The following is a 22,134-nucleotide window of genomic DNA, read 5'->3' as shown; positions in this document are numbered from 1 at the left end:
GCGACAGATCACAGAAATGATTCTCTCACAGGCTGCAGCCCAGGATTTCCTTGGCTCGACATCAAGGTGTCCGGGGTGTCTGGGCTCCCACCAGTGTCTCTAGGGGAGAACGTGTTCCTGCCTCTTCCAGCTTCTGGGGGCTGCCGGCATCCTTGGCTTGTGGCCACATCACTGATCTCTGTCTCATGGTCACATGGCCTTCTCCTCTGAGTGTGTGAGCTCTCCCTCTTTGTCTTACGAGGACACTTGTGAGCGCATTTAGAGTCCACCAAGCTATTCCAGGGCAATCTTCTTTTCTCAAGATCCTTAATTTCATCACAACCACATAGAAACTTTTTCCAAATATGGTAACCTTTACAGGACCTGTAAATGATTAGACCCCATATCTTTGAGGCCATTATTCAGCCCACTCCATCCCATTCCGAGTCTTTGTGGAAAAACTAGAAATCCCACATTTATCCACAGGGGAAAGTCTTCACTCCAGGTATGCAGGGTGCTCTCAGTTCTGACTTTCATAAGAGGGACATTGGAAATGATAAAGGAGGAGCCAGAGCCTAATGTGTCCAGTCAGGAATCCACTCTGAAGGGAGGTACCTGGACATGGGCCATCAGGCCAAGCTTCCTTCCACACCTGTCCACCTTCTCCTTCCTTGCTAAGACAACATATCTGAGGGTTTGTGGAACCTCCTCATTCTCTCAGTATCTCCCCTCCTGAAGCTTCATGTCAGACAAATTGAGATTCTAGAATGTTTTCTCTTTGTCCCATTTCTCTCCTGCATCTCTAATACCAGTGCTGAATTCAATTTATACCCCATGTTTTCATGGTGCAGAACTGAGACTTGCCTCTCAAACAGTGATCCATTGACGAGGGTCCCAGGTGAAGCTGAGCATCCGGAGGGGGGAGCATTTTGTCCAGCAGATTTGACAGATGACGCATTCCATTCCGGAAGAGTTGCTGGAACTGAGCCATGGAAGAGAGGCTGGATGATAGGGAATCGTGGGGTTTGGGAGAGGAGCAAGTTCAGATCTGGGAAGGAGATAGGGGAAGGGTGCATGGGGAGCAGAGCAGAGATTCCTGGATCTCTCCCCTCCTGTCAGGGTCTCCCATCTGAGCCACCAGGGGGCAGTGCAGGTCTACGTTTGGGAACTGCAATGGCCCCCAAGACACTGCTGAGGATTTTCCTGGCTGTAGGAGGTTCCAGGAGCTTCTTTCTCCCCAGTTACTCCAAGGGAGACACACTCACAATCCCTTGTCCCCACTCAGTCCTTCTCTACACAGGAGAGTTAACCCCTCTGGGCATCAACTCTGACTGAATCTCAGGCCACTGCAGAGGCTGGGGACAGAGGCTGTGAACATCCACCCTAAGGAGAGGTGGGGAGGGAAAGCCAGGCCCGCTCCCTGCTTTGTCCTTGGGAAAGGAAATAATGGATATCTTCTCAGTGAGGCTGGACTCTCCACTCCCTCGGGCTTCAGAGCAGGGAGGAATAAGTCCTCAGCCTTCTCTGCAGCCAGAAACCTATTTTCCAGGAAGGGCTTACATGGGAAAGATCAGATCCTGTGCCCCCCTTCCCTCCTCTAAGCCTTGGGTGACTGCAGAGAGAGCAGGAGAGTGCAAGCAGAGCCCCAAGTGTGACATTTGCTGGGGGACATATGAGGAAACTGCACCAAAACCTGTTTCTATTTGGAGTCCTCTCCTCAGACCTGGCTGGGAACATTCCTCTAACTTGCCTGAATATGGCCTGCAGGCTCTTTGGGCAAATGTAGCAGCTCAACTTGCCCACCTGAGTCCTGTCCTTTATTTATTCAAAAAGCAGACTTTATTGTGGGTGGTTGAGGTACATTACTGTGTCCTCAGAAATATCCAGATGTTATGAAGTATGAAGACAAGCAAATTTCAGACAGAGATCGGCCTGTGCAAAGGCACTGAGGTAGTGGGAAATTGGCCAAGTATAGGACCAGAAAAAAATCCTTTGGGGGTGAGGAATCATCCACTGGGGTCTGAGAAGAGGGACGTGGGATGAGTTGTGGGCAACAGACAGTTCACGTGATGACTGAAATGCCAAGTGAATAGGTTGGGCATTTTTCTAAATGAAAAGAGAATTCACTTGAGGATTTTCCATAATTTTTACACGAGTTTTACAGACAGTCCTTCTTAGAATCTTTCCCTCAAACCCTTTCCCTTGGATACAAATGCACTAGATCAAGCAAATCTCTGTGGGTGGAAGAGAATTTGCCTCAGGAATGTGCACAGCACTGGGGTGAGGTTGTCTCAGTGTGCACAAAGAGCACAATAGGAAGAAAAGTCCCCTGTTTCCAGTGACACCAAAGCATGCCCCTGAGGACAGGTTCCCGGAAAGGGGGCCTCATGCCAAATCTGACCCCAGTGCTCTCCTCCCACATCCTCAAACTCTGGAATCCAGCCCCTGCTTTCTATTAAGTTCTGCTCAGTCCTACAGTGCTCTTGTTCCTCAGGCAGTGTTTTATCTTTCCACACATCGAGAAGCCAATCCCTCTTCATCTGGTCTCATTCTTCTCATCCTCCCGACCCACTGGGGTTTGTTTATTTCACCTCTAGTGTTTCCTCAGCCCTGAGCCCAGAGCTGCCTCACAAGCAATTACCCCATGTGAGGCTGTGGTGGGACATCCTATATAGTCCTGAGGTGACTGAGGAGCCAGCTAATTTACCAAGTGACACATTCTATTCCGGACTCAGTTATTGTACAATGGAAACTGAGCATAGAAGGAAATAGAAGGGATCAGGGGGCCTGGTACTGAGCTGGATGGGGAGGGAGTTGAGGAGGGGAGGGGAAGAGAGATTTTCCCCTCCCACTCAGCTGCCTTCCCTGGTGCTTGCACTGCACTATCTGAGGCCACCAGGGGGCAGCGAGGGCCTGGTTTTGGGAAGGTCCTTGTTTAGGCTTGCTGTGTTCTGGATGAAGTTCCAAGAGCTGCTCTTCTCTGACCCCCTCTTATGTCCTGAAGTGGTTATGCCCCAACAAATCTTCCTCTCAAAGTGCTGATAAATCCCCAGGGATCAGCCTCCGGCCTCAGTCTCAAACCACTGCAGACACAGAGGATCCCTCCTAACTGAGGGGGAAGGATTGAGGGGATACAGGTCCCCAGCTCTGCCTTTGATATGAGGGTAATGAAGCAATTGGATCTATCAGCCAGCCTGGGACCCTGCCCTGTCCTCACCTTTTCCCCACCCAGCATGGGGAGGAGTCCAGGGATTTCTCACCCAGGAAAAACCATGATTCCACAACAGGAAAGGTAGGGACATCTCTGGCCTCAATCCATTTCTGCATAGTATTACGTACTCAGTGTGTACTGACTCAGAACATTTTAGGAAGTTTTAATTCACGAGTGAGTTCTGCTGTCCAATGATGCAAAGGTATCTAGAATCAAGAGACAGGTCAGAGGGGGTGAAGAGAGGGAGGTGCAGGAAGCAGATTTGCATGGAGGCCCCTCCCTCCTCTGAGGCCAGGGGAGGGATAAGAGAGGTCTGGGGAAGCCAGGCCCCGGGTTGGGGTCTCAGAAGGCAGTGCTGTTGGGGAATCTCCACCATGGCCTGGGCTCTGCTCCTCATCAGCCTCTTCACTCAGGGCACAGGTGAGACCTGCAGGGAAGGGACCATGGGGGTAGTTGGGCTGATGCTTTGTCTCCTTCTCCTCAGGCTCAGCTGGGCCCTTCACTGAACTCACCAGAGTGTTTTTTCTCTTCCCAGGGTCCTGGGCGCAGTCTGCCCTGACTCAGCCTGCGTCAGTGTCCGGGACTCTGGGACAGTCGGTCACCATCTCCTGTGCTGGAAGCAGCAGCAACATTGGGAGTTATAACTATGTTTCCTGGTACCAACAGCACCCGGGCACAGCCCCCAAACTCCTCATTTATAGTGCCAGTTCTCGAGCCTCAGGGATCCCTGATCGCTTCTCTGGCTCCAAGTCTGGGAACACGGCCTCTCTGACCATCTCGGGGCTCCAGGCTGAGGACGAGGCCGATTATTACTGTAGCTCATATATCAATGCTGATCCTTATCACAGTGGTCCAAGTTCATGGGGAAGTGAGACGAAAACCTCTTTTGTGCTCACAGCCTCCTTCCTTCCTCTGAAGATGCTTCCTCAGGCCTGTGCAGACAGGGCTTCATGCAGCCTCGACGTGAGAATTCTCTTCTCTCAGCTGTTCTACTTTCTCGTCATGAAGTTGTACGGGATATGCAGATGTCAGTGTCTGGGGACAATGACACCTTCCTCTTTGCCTGTGTTTGGTGGTTCTAAAAGGTGACTAATTGTAGGAACAGTCACATCGACACCCGTGTCTTTGGGTGGATCTCCCACAGTCTTCAGGGAAATCCTCACTTTACGTCTTGTTCTCCCACACCTGTGCAGCCCAGCCTGGATTCAGTTCTCCCTAAATGACGTTGTCGTACTCCACTCCGTGTGCTCCAGGCTGTGTTTAGGATGGACCCCTTGCTGCATTGTTCTTCTGCATGCCCATTCCTGAAGCAAGAGCAAGTGAAGAAAACATATGAAGATATTTTTTCACAAATGAGAACGAAGGGAAGTATGGATTAAATAAAGATCTGTTCTTTTTAGTGTCCCTCATCTTTGACCTACAACCAAGGGAGTTTTGAGGTGAGAACATGAGTGACAGACTCTGCGCTCTCTCAGAATTGCACCTGCCCTCAGATCCCTGATTCCTTCCCCTGGAAGTGCCCTCCATGTGGACTGTCTCCTCATTAGGATGAGCTCCTACCTAAATGGCTTCTTTGTTCCACACGAGACATCTGGTGAGCATGGCCCCCATTCTCTAGGAATCCCCAAAAGTCACTTATTTCCATAATGATCCATCCAATTTCTAGGTGGACATCCAGTCACAACGAACCACTAAGGACATGTACAGATAACTCTCTGGCCATGAATTCTTGGGCATTTGAATGAAGCTGGGCCTCGGCCCAGATGACCTGGTGCAGTGACCAACTCTTCTCACTTGGCCAGCTTCAGCTTTTGCTTCTTCTCCCAGCTTCGGCCCTGAAAATGCCACATCCTGTCTATGACCTCACTCCTAGTAAAATCAGGGCGGGCAGTCTCCTTACCTGGGACCTCAGACCTCATAAGTTTCTCCATTTAGGTATCTTTTCAAATCATTTACCGCATACCTTCTTCCTGTCCCCAGGAAACAGTCAGTACCTTCATGCTTTAATCATCCAGGCTGGAACAGTGACACACATGGACCCTCAGTAGTTGGGTCACGGCACAGTGGAAAGGGGACTCTGCATTGGACACACAATAAGGCTGTGTGTGTGCAGTGCTGGTCAGAGGCCACACCTGCCCATTGTGTTTTTGGGACAATGACCTTGTGTGTAAAACCAGCAGGAAGCAGAGTGGCCACTGCTCATTTCATCCTCTGAGACATTTGAGGTAAGTCCTGCTCCGTGACTGCAGGAACAGGCCTGGTAGTTTACCAGTTACTTAGAGGAGGATGGGACTGTGGGAGCGCCCATGCCTCTTCTAGTGTTTTCTCCTCTGAGATGCTCCCAAATTTCCTTTTGAGAGATGGTTACTATTTTACAATAGGGAGCTTTACAGTAGAACCACTAGCTAGACGTTGAGTGGCCAGGGTGTCTCCCATATGACGTTTCTGGAGCCTCCAGTGTGCTTTGTTCTTGTGTGTGCAGTGCCTCCAACTGTAGGAATAGCCTCTTTCCTTTTCTCTAATAATACAACAGTAAACATTGAAACAATATATTTTGTTGATGTGGGAATGATTTATTTTTATTTACTATTTTTTGTCAGGAGGATTGGCCCTGAGGTAACAACTGTTGCCAGTAATCCTCTTTTTGCTTGAGGAAGATTGTCGATGTGCTAACATCTGTGCCACTATTCCTCTATTCTCTGTGTGATGCTCCCACAGCATGGCTTGACAAGTGGTGCTAGGTCTACACCTGGGATCCAAACCTGTGAATCCCAGGGTGCCAAACCAGAGCATGCAAACTTAACCACCATGCCACTGGGCTTGCCCTGGAATGGTTGATTTTGATAGAAGAAATTTGAAATGTTTTAATTGTCTCTCTGGGACCATGTAGGCCAATGATTTTTTATTCAATGCAGTCACAGAGTCAACTTTTCAGGTAATTTCTCGGTCAGGGCCCACTCAGATTCTAATGCATCTCTTTGGATATTTTATCTTTCCTAGCAATCATCTCAAATCCAGAATTTTCACTTTGTCCAACAACCCATAACCTCTTGCACAATGCTGAGGCTATCAGGATGGTCTACCTACCCTTTGCTGGGAAGCCACCTCTCTTTGCTCTTGGAAGCATCTGTGATATGCTGAACATTGATATTAAAATAGTTTCATCAGAGACTTTTCATCTGTATTACTCCTGGTTCATTTCCTGAGGACATTTCCATGTCCACCTGGCAAAGATGAGTCAGTCCTGATTCCTTGGTCCCAAAACCCACCTCTGTCTAGGAACACACACCAATTCAAGCATCTCTATTTGGATGGTGGAGATTTTCACTCAGGAAGACACACAGCTCTGAGGTGAGGTCATCTCCATGTGTTACATAGGGGGCACGACAAAGAACATCATGTGTCCCGTGTAATGGGCAGACACACTATGGGGAGAGATCTGTGCAGCTGGCACCCTAAGGCCCATCCCGATCCTCTCCCAGGTTCTCAAACACAGGAATTCCACTCCTGCTCTCTATCTGGTGGTTCTCAATCCTACTGAGCTCTTGCCTTTAAGGATATTTTCTCTGTCAACATTGTGAGAATCCAGTTGGTGTTTTCTTCATCCCATTTGTCTCATCCAGCCTTCCTACTTGGTTTCTTTAGCCTTTAATGTTTCCTCAGCCCTCATCCCAGAGCTGTGTCAGGAGCACGAACTCTGTTCAAGGCCATCCTGGGACAAGCACAGTGGTCCTGAGTGGGAGGATCTGGGTCATCGGGTGTGTCAGGTGACACATGCCATTCTGGAGGAAGCTGGAGACAAAGAGAAATGAGGTTGGATGGATTTTAGACGCCAGAGGCCTGCTACTGGGCTGAGAGGATCAAGAGGGCGGAGGGGAGTCCAGGGATGCAGGTGCTAGTTGACTGTCATCACTGGGGTTAAGGTTTCACTACCTGTGGCCACCAGGGGGCAGTGAGGGCCTGGATTTGAGAAAGGTGCTTGCTGTAGTTTACCCTGTCCTGTGTGAAGTCCTAGTAGGTGTTGCCCCTAAGATCCTGGTAAGTGGGACACAGAGTTAAGGGGTATCCCATACCTATTGTGCTTGGATTCATCTTTGTCCAGATGTGCCAATTAATGTCTGCAGGCCTCAGGCCACTGCAGAGCCTGGGAACAAAGGGATGCATGAGGGCCCAATCCAAGTGAGGAGGACCAAGAAAGGAGTGAGAGAGAATGACAGGCCCCAGCTCTGCCTCTTATTCTTGGGCACAGAAGCAGATGGATCTCTGCTGGCCATTATGGACCCTTTTATTACTCTCTTCCCACATAGCACAGGGGAGGATACCCAGAATTACTCAACCATCTACACTATACCTTCCACAGTAGGAAGGAGAGGGACATTCCTAGACTGGCCCTAATCCCTGACCACTGTCATGTGTTTATTCTGCTGGGACAGTGAAAATACATGTCACAGACTTTTAATCCCTTCAGCTAAGCTCTGCATTCCAGAGATGGAGAAACATCTAGAATCTAGGGCCAAGTCAGATGGGAGTGAGGAGAGGCAGGTGCAAGAAGCAGATTAGCATGGAGGCAGTGGGAGGGATAAGAGAGGTCTCACGGAGCCAGGCCCAAGGTTGGGGTCTCAGAAGGCAGTGCTCTTGGGGCGTCTCCACCATGGCCTGAGTTCAGCTCCTCCTCACCCTCCTCGCTCAAGGCACAGATGAGGCCTCCAGGGAAGGGAACATGGTGACATCTGGACTGATCTTTTGTGCCCTCCTCCTCAGGCTCATTTGAGCTCCAGCACTGAACTCATCAGAGTGTGTTTTTCCTCTTTTCAGGGTCCTGGGCCCAGTCTGCCCTGACTCAGCCTCACTCAGCATCTGGGGCTCTGGCACAGTTGGTCAACAACTCCTGTGCTGGAAGCAGCAATGACATTGGGCATTATAATGAGGTCTCATGTTAGCAAGAGCATCTGGGCTCAGTCCCCAAACTCCTGATTTACTACACCAATAGGCAGCCCTCAAGGATCTCTGCTCACTTCTCTGCCTCCAAGATTGCGAACATGGCCTCCCTGACCATTTCTGGGCTCCAGGCCAAGGATGAGGCTGATTATTACTATTGCTCATATACAAGCAGCAGAACATCCACAGTGGTCCAAGTTCATGGGGAAGTGAGAGCAAAACCTTCCCTGTGCTCCCAGGCTCCCTCTTGCTCTGAAGATTCTTCCCCAAGACCGGGCAGAGAGGACTCATGCAACAGGGCCTTGAGACCTCAGTTCTCTCTCAGCTCCTCTCTCCTCTTACAGTGATGGCCAGTAGGATATATTCTCTTAGGTTTCATTTGTGGATGTGTCTGTGAGGATATTTTTAGAAGAGATTTGCATTTGAATTGTTGACTGAGTGCAGAAGTTCACCCTTGCCAGTGCCATTGGGCATCATCCATCAGGCAGAGGGCCTGAATGGTACAAAACCATGAAGCGGGGAAGTTTGTTTTCTCTGCTTGATCTGAGACATCCATCTTCTCCTACCCTTGGACATTGGCACTGCTGGTTCTTCAGCTTTCAGACTCAGACGGGGACTTACACCATTGGCCCCCAATTCTGAAGTTTTTTGACTCAGACTGAATTATGTCACTGGATTTGCTGGTTCTCCAATTTGCAGACAGCCAATTGTGAGACTTCTCACCTCTATAACTGTGTGAACCAATTCCTATAATAAATCATTTACATATTCTGTTTCTCTTGAGAATCCTGACTAATATGGATTTTGGTACCTGGATTCATTCTAGAGAAATAAAATTTTAGTGATCAGTTTCTAAAATTGATTCTGAGGTCTCTGGAATTGGCTGTCGAATTTGATTAGATTTAATGGTGCTAATGCTTCTATTTCCATTAGTAAAAAGAGCTCTGGTAGACAATGTCATGAACAGTTTATAGAGATAAGCAAAATATCTGCACTGGATGCTTCTAATCAACCACTTATAAGAAGCAAGGAGCAAAGTATATGGTACTTTTGGACAGTTTTTGAAAACTAAGCATATAATGATATGGGTTGCTTTTTCTTAATGTTGCTGGATTAAGGAGAGAAAAAGATGAGTTTATGGATTCACATTTCCAGCTCAAGGGCCACATAAATGACAAAGAGCTTCTAGGTGCACCCTGAAGGAAATCTCCATGTCACATCAGCTGGACTGAAACTGCTGAAAACCAAATGCACAACTTCATCCTTTGTTTGGGTAAATCATAACACAAATTGAACCCCCAGCCCTGCATGGTGTCTACTGTCAAAGTGAGGACACTGACTGGGAAAGAACAGGATCCTGGATGTTGGGATCGGGATGTGTGGGAAGTCCTGATGAAGCTGTAGACATTGAGCCCCTAGATTCTGATGGGTCTTATTCACCAGTGGGAGAGGTCTTCCCATGCCCAGTGGAAGAGGTCTCCCCACCCCTGTCAGAGGGGATTACTGCTGCATTGCCTGAGAAAAGACAATGGCCTCCCTGAGGCCATTGCTATGGGATGCAATGCTGATTCTCCCTGGGCCCCACCCACACCACCCTTCTTTGCTTGTAGACCTATAATTAGATTCAAATCCCAGCGGGTCCCTGAAGGGGAGGTGCAGAATGTGACCCACAGGGAGATGTCCTACACTCTAAGAAAAGTACTTGATTCTTCTAATTTATACAGACAGAAAGCCGAAGAACATGTGTGGGAATGGCTCCTAAGGATGTGGGATAATGGTGGGAGGAACATCAAATTGGATCAGGTTGAATTTATTGATACGGGCTCACTAAGCAGAGCTTCTGCATTTAATGTTGCAGGTTAGGAAGTTAGAGAGAGCTCTAATAGTTAGTTTGTTTGACTGAAATATAATCCAAAATGTGGCCCATGGTGAGTGAATTAGGTAAGCCAGAAGTGCTGTGGTGAAACTGCTGAAAGTTTAGCTATTAGTTATTAGTGACTAAAGTTTCACTAAAATTTTTAACTGTGGCTCGTAGTGCTTCACCCACCCATTGCTAGCTGTGCTACTTAGGCAAGATATTATCCAATGCCCACTAAGTTCCTATAGAAAACACCTCCCTGGTGCCCGAGTCGCTACAGTAACAGATGCTTTAGTTGTTTTCCAGAAATTGGGAGCCCACCGCCAAATGGTTCAGGATGGTTGATGATGTGGGGTCAGTGAGCCGAGGAGTCGAAAGAAAGATTTCTTGGACTCTCAAGATCTGGCGGTAGTGCTCTTTTATTTAGAGGATAGTGTGGAATAGCATGGGGACAGGACCCATGGGCAGTCAGAGCTGCTGCTGTGTGGGAACAGGACCCACAGGCAGTCAGAGACGCTGCTAGCATGGGGAGCTGCTGCTGCCCCTGGCATGGGGACAGGACCCATGGGCAGGCAGAGCTGGTGCTGGCATGTTGCTGCTGCTGCTGCTTCTGCTGAAAACATGGGTGGAGAGTAAGGCTAAATTTAAGGCACAGGTATGTGAGTTATCTCTTTAAAAGACAAAGGAAAGAATATGTAAAAAAGTTAAAATGGTATCAGTGCCTGTAGGGGCACTGGGCGGTCCCACAACTTTTAGATAAGAATCAAACCTGATTGAGTAAATGGCAGAAGCAACCGCTTAAATATTATCCTCAGCCAAAGACAAAGGAGGATTTTGGCGGGGTGGGGGTGGGGGGGGGGGTGGTCAGTTACATGAGGTTGCCAGACAGTAAACAACTTAAGTAAGTTCTTGCCTCTGGCATTGATTAAGAGTTTCTAGAGATAAGGTCATCTCTCTTCTTCCTGGCACAGAGAGGAGGCATCTTTACAAGATGGAGCTTTGTCTTACAAATGTAAATGTTTCTCAACACAGGGCAAGCAAACCCTGCTCCTCGGAGTAGGCTTCTCATCTGCAGTTTTAAAAGTAGCCAGCCTAAAAATCCTCATCAGTTGAGACCACCAACTCACTGACTGGGCCTGAACAGGTGCCTGATAAGTGAACTCTCCTTATCAGGGAGATAAAAGCTCCACCCTCAGATCATGCCTGTGCTGCCACGTGTCCTCTGAAGAGGCATGCAGTTTGACTATGCCTGTGCAGGTCATCAAAATACCTCCCTCCTCCTTGCCTCCAATCAACTAACCCAATATTTCTGATCCCTCGTCCTCTTACACCATAAATATCCCTCAGTCCTAATTTTCGAGGAGGCAGATTTGAGACTCATTCTCCCACCTTCTTGCTTTGCTGCCTTGTGATTAAAACCCTTTCTTGGTGCTAGCCCCATGGCAGAGTAGGTAAAGTTCCAAGCACTCTCCTGCTGCCAAGGTTCGCAGGTTCAAATCCTGGGTGTGGACCTACTCCACCCATTGATCATGCTGTGGAGGCATCCTGCATGCAAAATTGGAGGAAGATTGGCTCAGATGTTGGCTCAGAGTAGATCTTCCTCACCAGGAAAAGAAAAGAAACATCCCTTTCTTGCTGCAGACTCATCATTTCTTGACTCTTTTTCTTTGCAATGGCGAAATGAACCTGGCTTGGTAACAATGGTTTAATGTAGAGGAAGAGATTGCAAAGGAGGAAGGATTGGAATGTTATAGTGGATTTGTCATTTAAGACCTACTCACCCATACACAGAGGGTCTTGAAGACATACCTTCCACCATAATTGTGAGAAATATATTTGTGAGAGGGAGCTCAACATTCTTGAAGAGCTTGGTGATTGCTCTTCTCTAGCTCAAACTTCACAGTGGAAACTTTGGCCACCCAACTGGAAAATCTAAATGCAATTGGGGTACTGGATCCAGGGTCAGTGGTGGCGCTCAGCTGCTAAAGGCAAGGTGGGTATGGTTACCACAATGGGCAGCAGAGTCAAAGCAGCAATCAGAAGAGTCAAACTTGCACAGATCTAGGTCATTGGCTAGTTAATCATGGTGTTCCTCGAAGTGAAATAGGAAGCCCAGTAAAGTCTTATGTGATCTCTATAAACAGAAAACTTTTAGGTCAAGGGAACAAAAGTCTAACTCAAATCATAAAAACAGAGACCATGGCCTCTTAATTAGTTTCAAAACTTGAGCAAGTTCACATACTCAGAACCCCTTGAATGAAGGGGAGCCTGAGTCCCCTTTAAGAGGGACCTCAGTACTCTGTCATAAATTTATACTGGGGCTGGCACATTGGCAAGGTGGTGAAGTTTGCTCGCTCCTCTTCAGTGGCCTGGGGTTCAGATTCTTGGTGTAGACCTACACTGCTCATGAAGCCATGATGTGGTGGTGATGCACATACAAAAATAGGGGTAGATTGGTTCAGATGTTAACTTAGGGACAATCTTTCTCAAGCAAAAAGAGGAACATTGGCTCCAGATGTTAGCTCAAGGACAATCTTCCTCACCAAAAAAACAAAAGACAGAAAACATTTATACTGTTGATCATTCTCCCAGGCTTCCCCAAAGGGACCAATGGCCTTTTACCAGGGTGACTGTGCACTGGGGAACAGGAAATAGACTCTTCAGGTACTACTGGACATTGACCCTAAACCACCATTGACTCCAGGAGACCCAAAACATCAATGTGGCCCTCCAGTCAGAGTGGGGCTTATGGAGATCAGGTGATCAATGGAGTTTTATCTGAAGTCTGTCTCATAGTGGGTCCAGTGTGTCCCTGAATCTATTCTGTGCCTGTTTCCCCAGTTCTAGAATGTAGTTACCATGTGACCTGAGCTGCCCATCATGAACTGGGTGTTATCTGACCCATCAAACCATAAAGCTGGGCATGCACAGCAATACTGCATCATCAACGGAAGTGATGTATATGTGATGAGGCCCTGAAGGCACAAGTAAGTTACAGGAAAAAGTGATTCAAATGACCATGGTCACTACTCCTACTCCATTGCCTCTTCTCTCCCAGCCTGCACCTATGGCTTCATGGAGGGTTCCCTATGATCAGCTGACAGAGGAATCCAAGTCTCAGGCCTGGTTTGCAGATGATTCCCCACGATATGAAAGAATCACCCAAAAGTGGACAGCTCCAGCACTACACGTCCTCCCAAGTGGGTCTTTGAAGGACAGTGGTGAAAGGAATTCCTCCCAGTGTGCAGGACTTCTGGCAGTGCTACTAGTTGTGTACTTTGGAAAGAGAAATGACCATATGTGCAATTAAAAATTGATTCTTGGGCTTTAGCCAATGGTTTGATGAATGGTCAGGGACTTGAAAAATATGATTTGAAAATTTGTGAAAAAATAACTACGAGAAGGGGTATGTGGGTAGACCTCTCTGAATGGGTAAAGAAAGTGAAAATATTTGGGTCCAATGTGGATGCTCACCAATGGGTGACCTGAGCAGAGGAGAATTTTAATAATCAAGTGGATAGGATGACTCATCTGCAGTACCAGTCAGCCTCTTTCCACAGCCACCCCTTTCTTCATCCAATGATCTCATGAATGAAGAGGCAATGGTGACATGGATGACATTTATGCATGGACTTAGTGACATGGACTCGCACAAACCAAGGTTGAGCTGGCATATAGCCTAGATCAGGTTTGGGTCACTCCACTAGGTCAAGAACCATGATCAGTTGAGGTGCTGCTGAAGGCAAAGGGACTACAGAATGGGTAGTGGAAGAAGGTAGTTATAAATGTCAGCTAAGGCCATGTGAACAGTTACGGAAGTGAGGACTGTAATTATCTTGACCATTTATTCTTTATTTTCTTAATAATACATTTGTGTGTTTACACATATATTAAGCCAATACTTTTTTTTTTTTTTGAGGAAGTTTAGCCCTGAGCTAACAACTGCCAATCCTCCTCTTTTTGCTGAGGAAGACCTTCACTGAGCTAACATCCACGCCCATCTTCCTCCACTTTATATGTAGGATGCCTACCACAGCATGTTTTTTTCCAACCGGTGCCATGTCCACACCTGGGATCCGAACCGGCGAACACCGGGCCGCCGAGAAGTGGAATGTGCAAACTTAGCTGCTGTGCCACCGGGCCGACCCCCAATAACTTTTTTTCATCCATCCCTTATTCCCTTATCTGTAAGTGGAAGTCGTTGTCACTTCTCAGGGAGTGTTTGGGCTCCACTTAGGGTTCAAATCATTGGGAGACAAATAATTTCCAGAGACTTGGGGGTGTCTCAGCCTCCCAGGTCCAAAATCTTTGCAGCTGACTGAGCTCTCTTACAATGTGGGATGAACTATCTAATCAGATGAAGAGAGCACTGACATGCCTAAAATATATAACCCAGTCCCAAAGAGTGGATCACGTCCACCAGTCCATCCTCCCTCCTTCCGTCACTCCCATGAGGATTTGGAAAAGGCTTAGGAAACACACATCAGACACAGAGAAATGAATCCCAGTTTCCCTGATTCCTCATATCTATAAATTACCATACCTCTGCGTGGATGAAAGATGGGAGTCTCCAAATGACCACACTCATCCTCCTTCTGTCAGAATGCACCAGGGGACATATATGGTATTTGATAGAGAGCTGCTGACTGGATTCTAGGAGGTCCTAGCTCAGGCAGACCCAGAGAGGGCAATTAGGACTTGAAATGGAGCAGTTTTCCTTGGATGCTTTCAAGAAAGGACTGTGGTTTGCTTTGAAGGAAATCAGACAGAAATCCAAAGTTGAATCTATCAGGACTAAAATCTCTTGTGGGGTACAAGATTATGGATATGCAAGAATCAGATGGTGCTGTGGGACTATGTCTCTGTTTGTAGGGAACTGGGCCCAGCTGTAAATATTTTCAACTGGCATCATTTGTATTTTCTATAAATGCTCACCAAGCATGCCTCAGCAGCTGTAATATGTCTCACACGTGGGGATGGCAGGTGGCAGGAAGAAGGAGAACAGGAACAAAGCCCTCATCATCCCTGCCCTCCACCCACCCTTCATTTGGCAGTGTATTCACCAAGCTGAAACTCAACCCTGGATGGAAGCAGGGAACTGGGTGGGGGTTTTCATGAAGGCTGCCCTTCAGGCAGGAGATAAAGAGGGAGGAAAGGGGACATCAACATCATGGTGGAATAAGTTCTTCCCTTTGTCTCTCCCCTCTAAGTTACAACCAGTGGGAAATCCAATGAGTAACAAAGGACTCCCTGCACAGCACATCAGAATGTCTGAGAGGTCAATGCATCTATATGTCTGAAAGTGGGTGGCCTGTGCCTTTGGGAAGCAGTGGAACTAGAGAGAACACTCCTCCCCCAGCAGCAGTGGTCCAAAATGTGGACGCTGCTGGCCATGACAGTGGTGCTCTGATCTGAGGTTTCCAGGAGTGTACTGGCACAGTAGCAGAGTCTGTAGGAGCAGACAAAACACTTGTAGCTTATGCCCTGTACTCCCCCAAGGATGGCAGGTGGCACACAAGAACTGAAGCTTTAAACACACTTCAGTCCCTGTGACCTAGCTCCTTTTTCTGCCCTGACTGTGACACCAGTATTTTCAGCAATGGGGACAGCATCCAAAGGGCAGATACCATTAGCAGGTGGGGTGGCGCCCTGACCTGAGCTTTCAAAAAGTGCACTAATGTGCACCAGCAGTGACAACAGCAGGAGCAGCATTGGCACTCATGCCTTAGCTCATGCCCCTCCCCCAACAGTGGCAGGAGGAACCTGTGACTGGAGGCTTCGGGAGCCACAGCAGAACCCAAGACCTAGCCATCATAGGCAGCACCACTGACACCAGCTGTACCAGCAGAAGGGACTGCAAACAAGACCCCAGGCCACTGGCCACAGCAGTGATACCTGTGAAGTCAGTGCCCCTGGCAGTGGTGCTGCCATCACCTCATATTGTGGGAACAGAAGCACAGGTAATGCACGAGGAAGTATCACCTAACCCTACAGATATCCTGCTGAAATTCTGTGGTGGAACAGAAGACCAGTGCAACCCAGGAAGCAGTAGAAATGTTTGTAGCTTGAAGACTGCAGTGGGGACACCTGAGACTGTTGCCACTCCATAAGGAGCAAGGAACCACCAACCTCAGAGGCAGTAGCAGCACAAGAGGGCACTGATGATGCCTCTGGCAGTGGTGGTGGATGGTGAAATGTGCAGGCTCTCAAATACAGCCAGAAGCAGCTCAGAATCAAAGTACCCAAAGCCTCACCCAAACAAGAAAGGTGTTTACTGTCACAAATGCGCTGGCAGAGGATCGTCTCACCAAGGACCATGAAGAACTACAGTAACACAGTAGAACAGAAAGAAAATTACAAGTATCTAGAAGCTAAACTTGAGATCACAGAAGATTGTGATCTGACAGAGAATTCAAAATAGCTGTCATGAAGCAGCTCAATGAGTTACAAGAAAACTCAGAAAGACACTTCAATGAGCTCAGGAATAAAATGAATTAACAGAGTACTTCACCAAAGAGATTGAAACTCTCAAACAAACAAAACAGAAATTCTGGAAATGAAGAACACAATTAATAAGATGAAAAATAAGGTAGAAAGCATGGGAAATAGAACTGACCATATGGAAGAGAGAATTAGTGAGGAGGAAGATGTAAATCTAGAAATGATTCAGGTGGAAGAGGAGAGAGAGCTAAGATTTTTTAAAAATGAAGAAATTCTACAAGAATTGTGCTGGGTAAAACACAATTAAGGCAAACAACATAAGGATAATGGGAATCCCAGAGGGAGAAGAGAGGGGAAAATAGCAGAGAGCTCATTCAAATAAATAACACCTGTAAATTTCCCAAACATTGGAAAGGATCTGAATTTACAAGTATATGAAGCTAATAGAACTTCTAATTATCTAAAAACACAAAGACCTTGTCCAAAGTAGATTATATTAAAACTGTCAAAAGTCAGTGAGAAGAAAGATAATTAAGGGTGGCCAGAGAAAAGAAAATAACAAACTACAAAGCAACCTCCATCAGGCTATCAGCAGATTTCTCAGCAGAACCTCTATAAGCTAGGAGAGCGTGGAATGATATATTCAAAATATTGAAAAACAACAGCCATCAGCCAAGAAAACTCTATCCAGCAGAGTTATTCTTCCAGTATGAAGGAGAAATAAAGGCTTTCTCAGGCAAACAATAGCTTACACAGCACTAGACCTGCCTTAAAAGAAATGTTGGAAGTAGCCCTCCTACCTGAAACATAAGGGACAGTGTTTGCAAAGCTTTGAGCAAAGTGATAAATAGACAGAGAGAATCAGAAAATTGCAACTCTAAAACAATAGGTTAATGAACACTTCAGTGTAACATAAAGGCTAAAGGGAAAGAAAGTACCAAACATAACTATAACCACTTCAATTTGGTAATAAACTCAAAACACAAATGGATAACTTGTGACAACAAAAACATACAAGGGAAAGAGAGAAAGGACAGAACTTTCACAGGCTAATGGAGATAAGATGCTATCAGCAGAAAAAGGAAATTTTCATCTATGAGACTTTCTTTTCTCAGATTGGCACATCAGCTAAGGTCTGCTGACGATCTTCTTCCTCTTTTTTTTCTTCTTCTCTACATGGTCCCCAAGTACACAGTTGTGCATTCTACTTGTGAGTGCCCCTGGTTGTGCTATATGGGACACCACCTCAGCATGACCTGATGAGTGGTGCCATGTCTGTGCCCAAGATCTGAAGTGGCGAAAACCTGGGCTGCCGAAGTGGAGCATGCAAACTTAACCACTGGGTCATGGGGCAGGCCCCATCTATGAGATTTTCATCAAACCTCATGGTAACCAGAAAACAAAAACCTAGAGCTGAGTCACAAATCATAAATAAAGAGGAAAATGAGAAAAAAATCACAGAAAACCACCAAGCTGAAATGGCAGACACAAATACAAGAATAAAGAAACAATGGAAATGTAGAAAAGTCAGAAAAAAAATAAACTGGCAGTACAATGTTCACATATATCAACAATCACCCTAAACGTAAATGGATTGAACTCACCAATCAAAAGACACAAAGTCAGTGGATGAATTAATACAAAAGACCCCAAAATATAAGGCCTCCAGGAGACCCCTCTCAGCTCTAAGACAAACAAAGGCTCAGAGTGAAGAGATGGAAGAATACACTCCAAGCAAATGGCAACCAAATAGCACTGGGTGTGGCCATACTTATACCAGATAAGATAAACTTCAAGCCAAAAAGGTAACAAGAGACAAAAATAGACCTATTTAGTGACAAAAGAGACATTCAAGCAAGAAGACATAACACCTATTAATATATATGCACCCAACGTAGAAGCACCAAAACATATGAAGCAGCTATCAGCAGAACTAAAAGGAAAAAAGAGAGCAGCGTAATAATAGTAGGGGAATTTAACACACCACTTATGTCAATGGATACGTTATGCAGATAGAAAGTGAACAAGGAAGAGTGGCCTTAAATGAAACACTAGAGCAAATGGACTTAGGAGATATATATAGAGAGAGCCTTGTATTCAAAAAGATCAGAAAACATATTCTTCTCAAGTGCAGATGGAATATTCTCAAAGATAGACCATATGCAGGGAAATGAAGCAGGCCTCAAAGTTTTAAGAAGTTTGAGATCATATCAAGCATCTTTTCCAACCACAACGTTATGAAACTAGAAATCAACTGCAAGAAAAAAGCTGGAAAAGTCACAAATATGAAGAGACTAAAGAACAGGCTACTGAACAACTATTGGATTAGTGAAAACAATCAAAGGAGCAATCAAAAAATGCCTGGAGACAAATGAAAAGGAAAACACAACATACCAAAACTTACAAGATACAACAAAAGTGGCAGTAAGAGGGAAAATTATAGCAATAAAGGCTTATCAGAAGAAATAATGTAAATCTCAAATGAACAAGCTTAATCTATATCTTAAAGAACTAGAAAAAGAACAAACAATTCCTAAAATCAGTAGAAAGAAGGAAATAATAAAAATCAGAGCAGAAATAAATGAAATAGAGACTGAAAAGAGAACAGAAAGGATCGATAAAACTAGGAGATGGGTCTTTGAAAAGATAGATAAAATTGACAAACCATTTGGGGCTGGCCCCGTGGCCGAGTGGTTAAGTTCGCGCACTCCGCTGCAGGCGGCCCAGTGTTTCGTTGGTTCGAATCCTGGGCGCGGACATGACACTGCTCATCAAACCACGCTGAGGCAGCGTCCCACATGCCACAACTAGAAGGACCCACAACGAAGAATATACAACTATGTACCGGGGGGGCATTGGGGAGAAAAAGGAAAAAATAAAATCTTAAAAAAAAAAAATTGACAAACCATTAGCCAGACTTGCTAAGAAGAAAAGAGAGAAGCCTCAAATGAATAAAATTTGAAAGGAAAGAGGAGAAATTACAATGGATACCACAAAAATACAAAAGATTACAAGAGAATACTGTGCAAACCTACACAGCAACAAATTGGACAATCTAGAAGAAATGGATACATTCTTAGACACATACAACTTCACAAAACTGAATCTAAAAGAGAGAGAGAATCTGAATAGACCGATCACAAGTAAAGAGAGTGATACAGTAATAAAAACCTCCCAACAAAGAAAAGTTCAGGACCAGATGGCTTCTGTGGTGAATTCTACCAAAGATTCAAACATTTAATACCTATTCTTCTCAAAATTTTCCCCAAAACTGGAGAGGACAAGACACTTCCTAACTTATTTTACAAGGCCAACATTACCCTGATACCAAAACCCAACAAGGACAACAGAAAAAAGGAAAATTACAGATCAATACTACTGATGAACGTAGATGCAAAACCCCTCAACAAAATATCAGCAAATCAAATAAAACAATACATTAAATGGCTTATCCACTACAACCCAGTGGAGTATATTCCAGGGGTGCAGGGATGATTCAGCATCAGCAAATGAATCAATGAGATACACCACATTAACATTATGAAGAGTGAAAATCACGTGATCATCTGAATTGATAAAGACAAGACTCAATATCCATGTTTGATAAAAACTCTCAATAAAAGGATTATGGGAGGAGAGTACCTCAACATGATAAAGACCATGTATTACAAACCCACAGCTAACATCATACTTAAGAGTGAAGGCCATTCCTCTGAGAACAAGAACAAGAGAAGGAGGCCCAATCTCATGACTCTTATTCAACATAGTAATGGAGGCTTTAGCCAGAGCAATTAGGCACAAAAAAGAAGTAAAAGGGATCCAAATTGGAAGGGAAGAAGTAAAAGTGTTACTATTGACAAATTACATGATTCTGTATATAGAGAACTCCAAAGAATTCACCAAAGAGTCATTAGAAATAACAAATAAGTTAAAGTTGCAGGGTGCAAAATCAGTGTACAAAAAATCAGTTGCATTTCTATACACTAACAACGAACTAGCAGCAGAGGATATAATCTCATTTACAATTGCAACAAAAAGAATAAAACACCTAGGAATAAATTTAACCAAGCAGGTGAAAACATAACTGAAGAAAGTAAGACATAATAAAAGAAATTGAAGAAGACGTAAACAAATGGAAAGATATGTCATGCTCATGGAATGGAAGAATAAGCATAGTTAAAATGTCCATATTACTTAAAAAATCTGCAGATTCAACGCAATTCAAATTTTTCACAGAAATAGAACAAAGAATCCTAAAATTCATATGGAACAAGAAAAGACTCCAAATAGTCAAAGCAATCCTGAGAAGAAAGAACAATGCTGGACATATCACGCTTCCTGATTTGAAAATATACTACAAAGCTCTAGTCATCAAAACAGCATGGGGGGCCGGTCTGGTAGCATAGTGGTTAAGTTCACATGCTCTGCTTCAGTGGCCCTGGGTTTGCAGGTTCAGATCCCAGGTGCAGGTCTAGCACTGCTTGTCAAGCCATGCTGTGGTGGCATCCCACATAAAATAGAGAAGATTGGCACAGATATATGCTCAGTGACAATCTTCCTCAAGCAAAAAGAGGAATATTGACAATAGATGTTACCTCAGGGCCAATCTTCCTCACAAAATACCCCTAGCACGGCAGTGGCACAAAAACAGACACATAGACCAATGGAAGCCAATTGAGAGAACTTAAATAAATCCACACATCTACAGACACCTAATTTTTGACAAAGGAGCCAAGAACACACAATGGAGAAAGGAAAGTCTCTTCAATAGATGATGTTGAGAAAAGTGGACAGCCACGTGCAAAAGAATGAAAGTAGGCCACTATCTTACACCATACACAAAAATTAACTCAAAGTGGATTGAAGACATGAATATAAGACCCAGAATCATAAAATTCCAGGAAGAAAATATAGGCAGTATGCTCTTTCACACTGCGCTTAGCAGTATCTTTTTGAATACCATGTATCCTCAGGCAAATGAAACAAAAGAAAAAAATAAATGAGAGTAAATCAAATTAGAAAGCTTCTGCATGGCAAAGGAAACCCTAACAAAAGGACAAGACAACCCACAAACTAGGAGAATATATTTGCAAATCATATGTCTGACAGGGGGTTAATTTCCGAAATATATGAAGAACTCATGCAAGTAACAACAAAAAAAACCAAACAACTATATCAACAAATGACAGAGGATCTGAACATACGTTTTTCGAAACAAGATAGACAGACGGCCAAAAAACACATGAAAAGATGTTCAACATCACTAACTATTAGAGAAATGCAAATCATAACTACAATGAGGTATTACCTCACACCTGTCAGAATGGCTATTTTTAAAAAGACAAGAAATGACAAGTGTTGGAGAGGATGTGGATAAAAGGGGACCCTTCTATTCTGCTGGTGTAAATGCAAACTCGTGCAACCACTAGGGAAACCAGTATGGAAATTTATCAAGAAATTAAAAATAAAAATCCCATCTGATCCAAATATTCTACTTCTTGGCATTTATCCAAAAATCTGAAAACACTAATTTGAAAATATATATCCACCCCTATGTTCATTGTATCATTATTCACAATATCCAAGACGTGGATGAAACCTAATTGTCCATCAGCAGATGAATGGATTAAGAAGATGTGGTATATATACATGCGTACAATGGAATGCTACTCAGCTATAAAAGAGAGGAAATTGTGCCATTGGTGAT

The 22,134-nt window shown here is 45.0% G+C and overlaps 1 protein-coding gene and 1 gene segment (V, D, J or C); both read left to right on the top strand.

Moving 5' to 3' along the window:
- Window positions 1-22,134, top strand: part of LOC100060608 (immunoglobulin lambda variable 1-40) — a 765,973-nt gene that overhangs the window by 265,433 nt on the left and 478,406 nt on the right. The window lies entirely within an intron of this gene.
- Window positions 3,498-4,294, top strand: LOC138925481 (immunoglobulin lambda variable 2-14-like). The segment is given in 2 exon segments: window positions 3,498-3,610; window positions 3,726-4,294. Coding segments are annotated over 2 exon segments (600 nt in total).

This window comes from Equus caballus, chromosome 8 (genome assembly GCF_041296265.1).
Source record: "Equus caballus isolate H_3958 breed thoroughbred chromosome 8, TB-T2T, whole genome shotgun sequence".
Classification (NCBI taxonomy): Eukaryota; Metazoa; Chordata; class Mammalia; order Perissodactyla; family Equidae; genus Equus; species Equus caballus.
The sequence above is the reverse complement of the archived record's forward strand: the minus strand, read 5'-3'. Positions and strand labels throughout refer to the sequence as shown.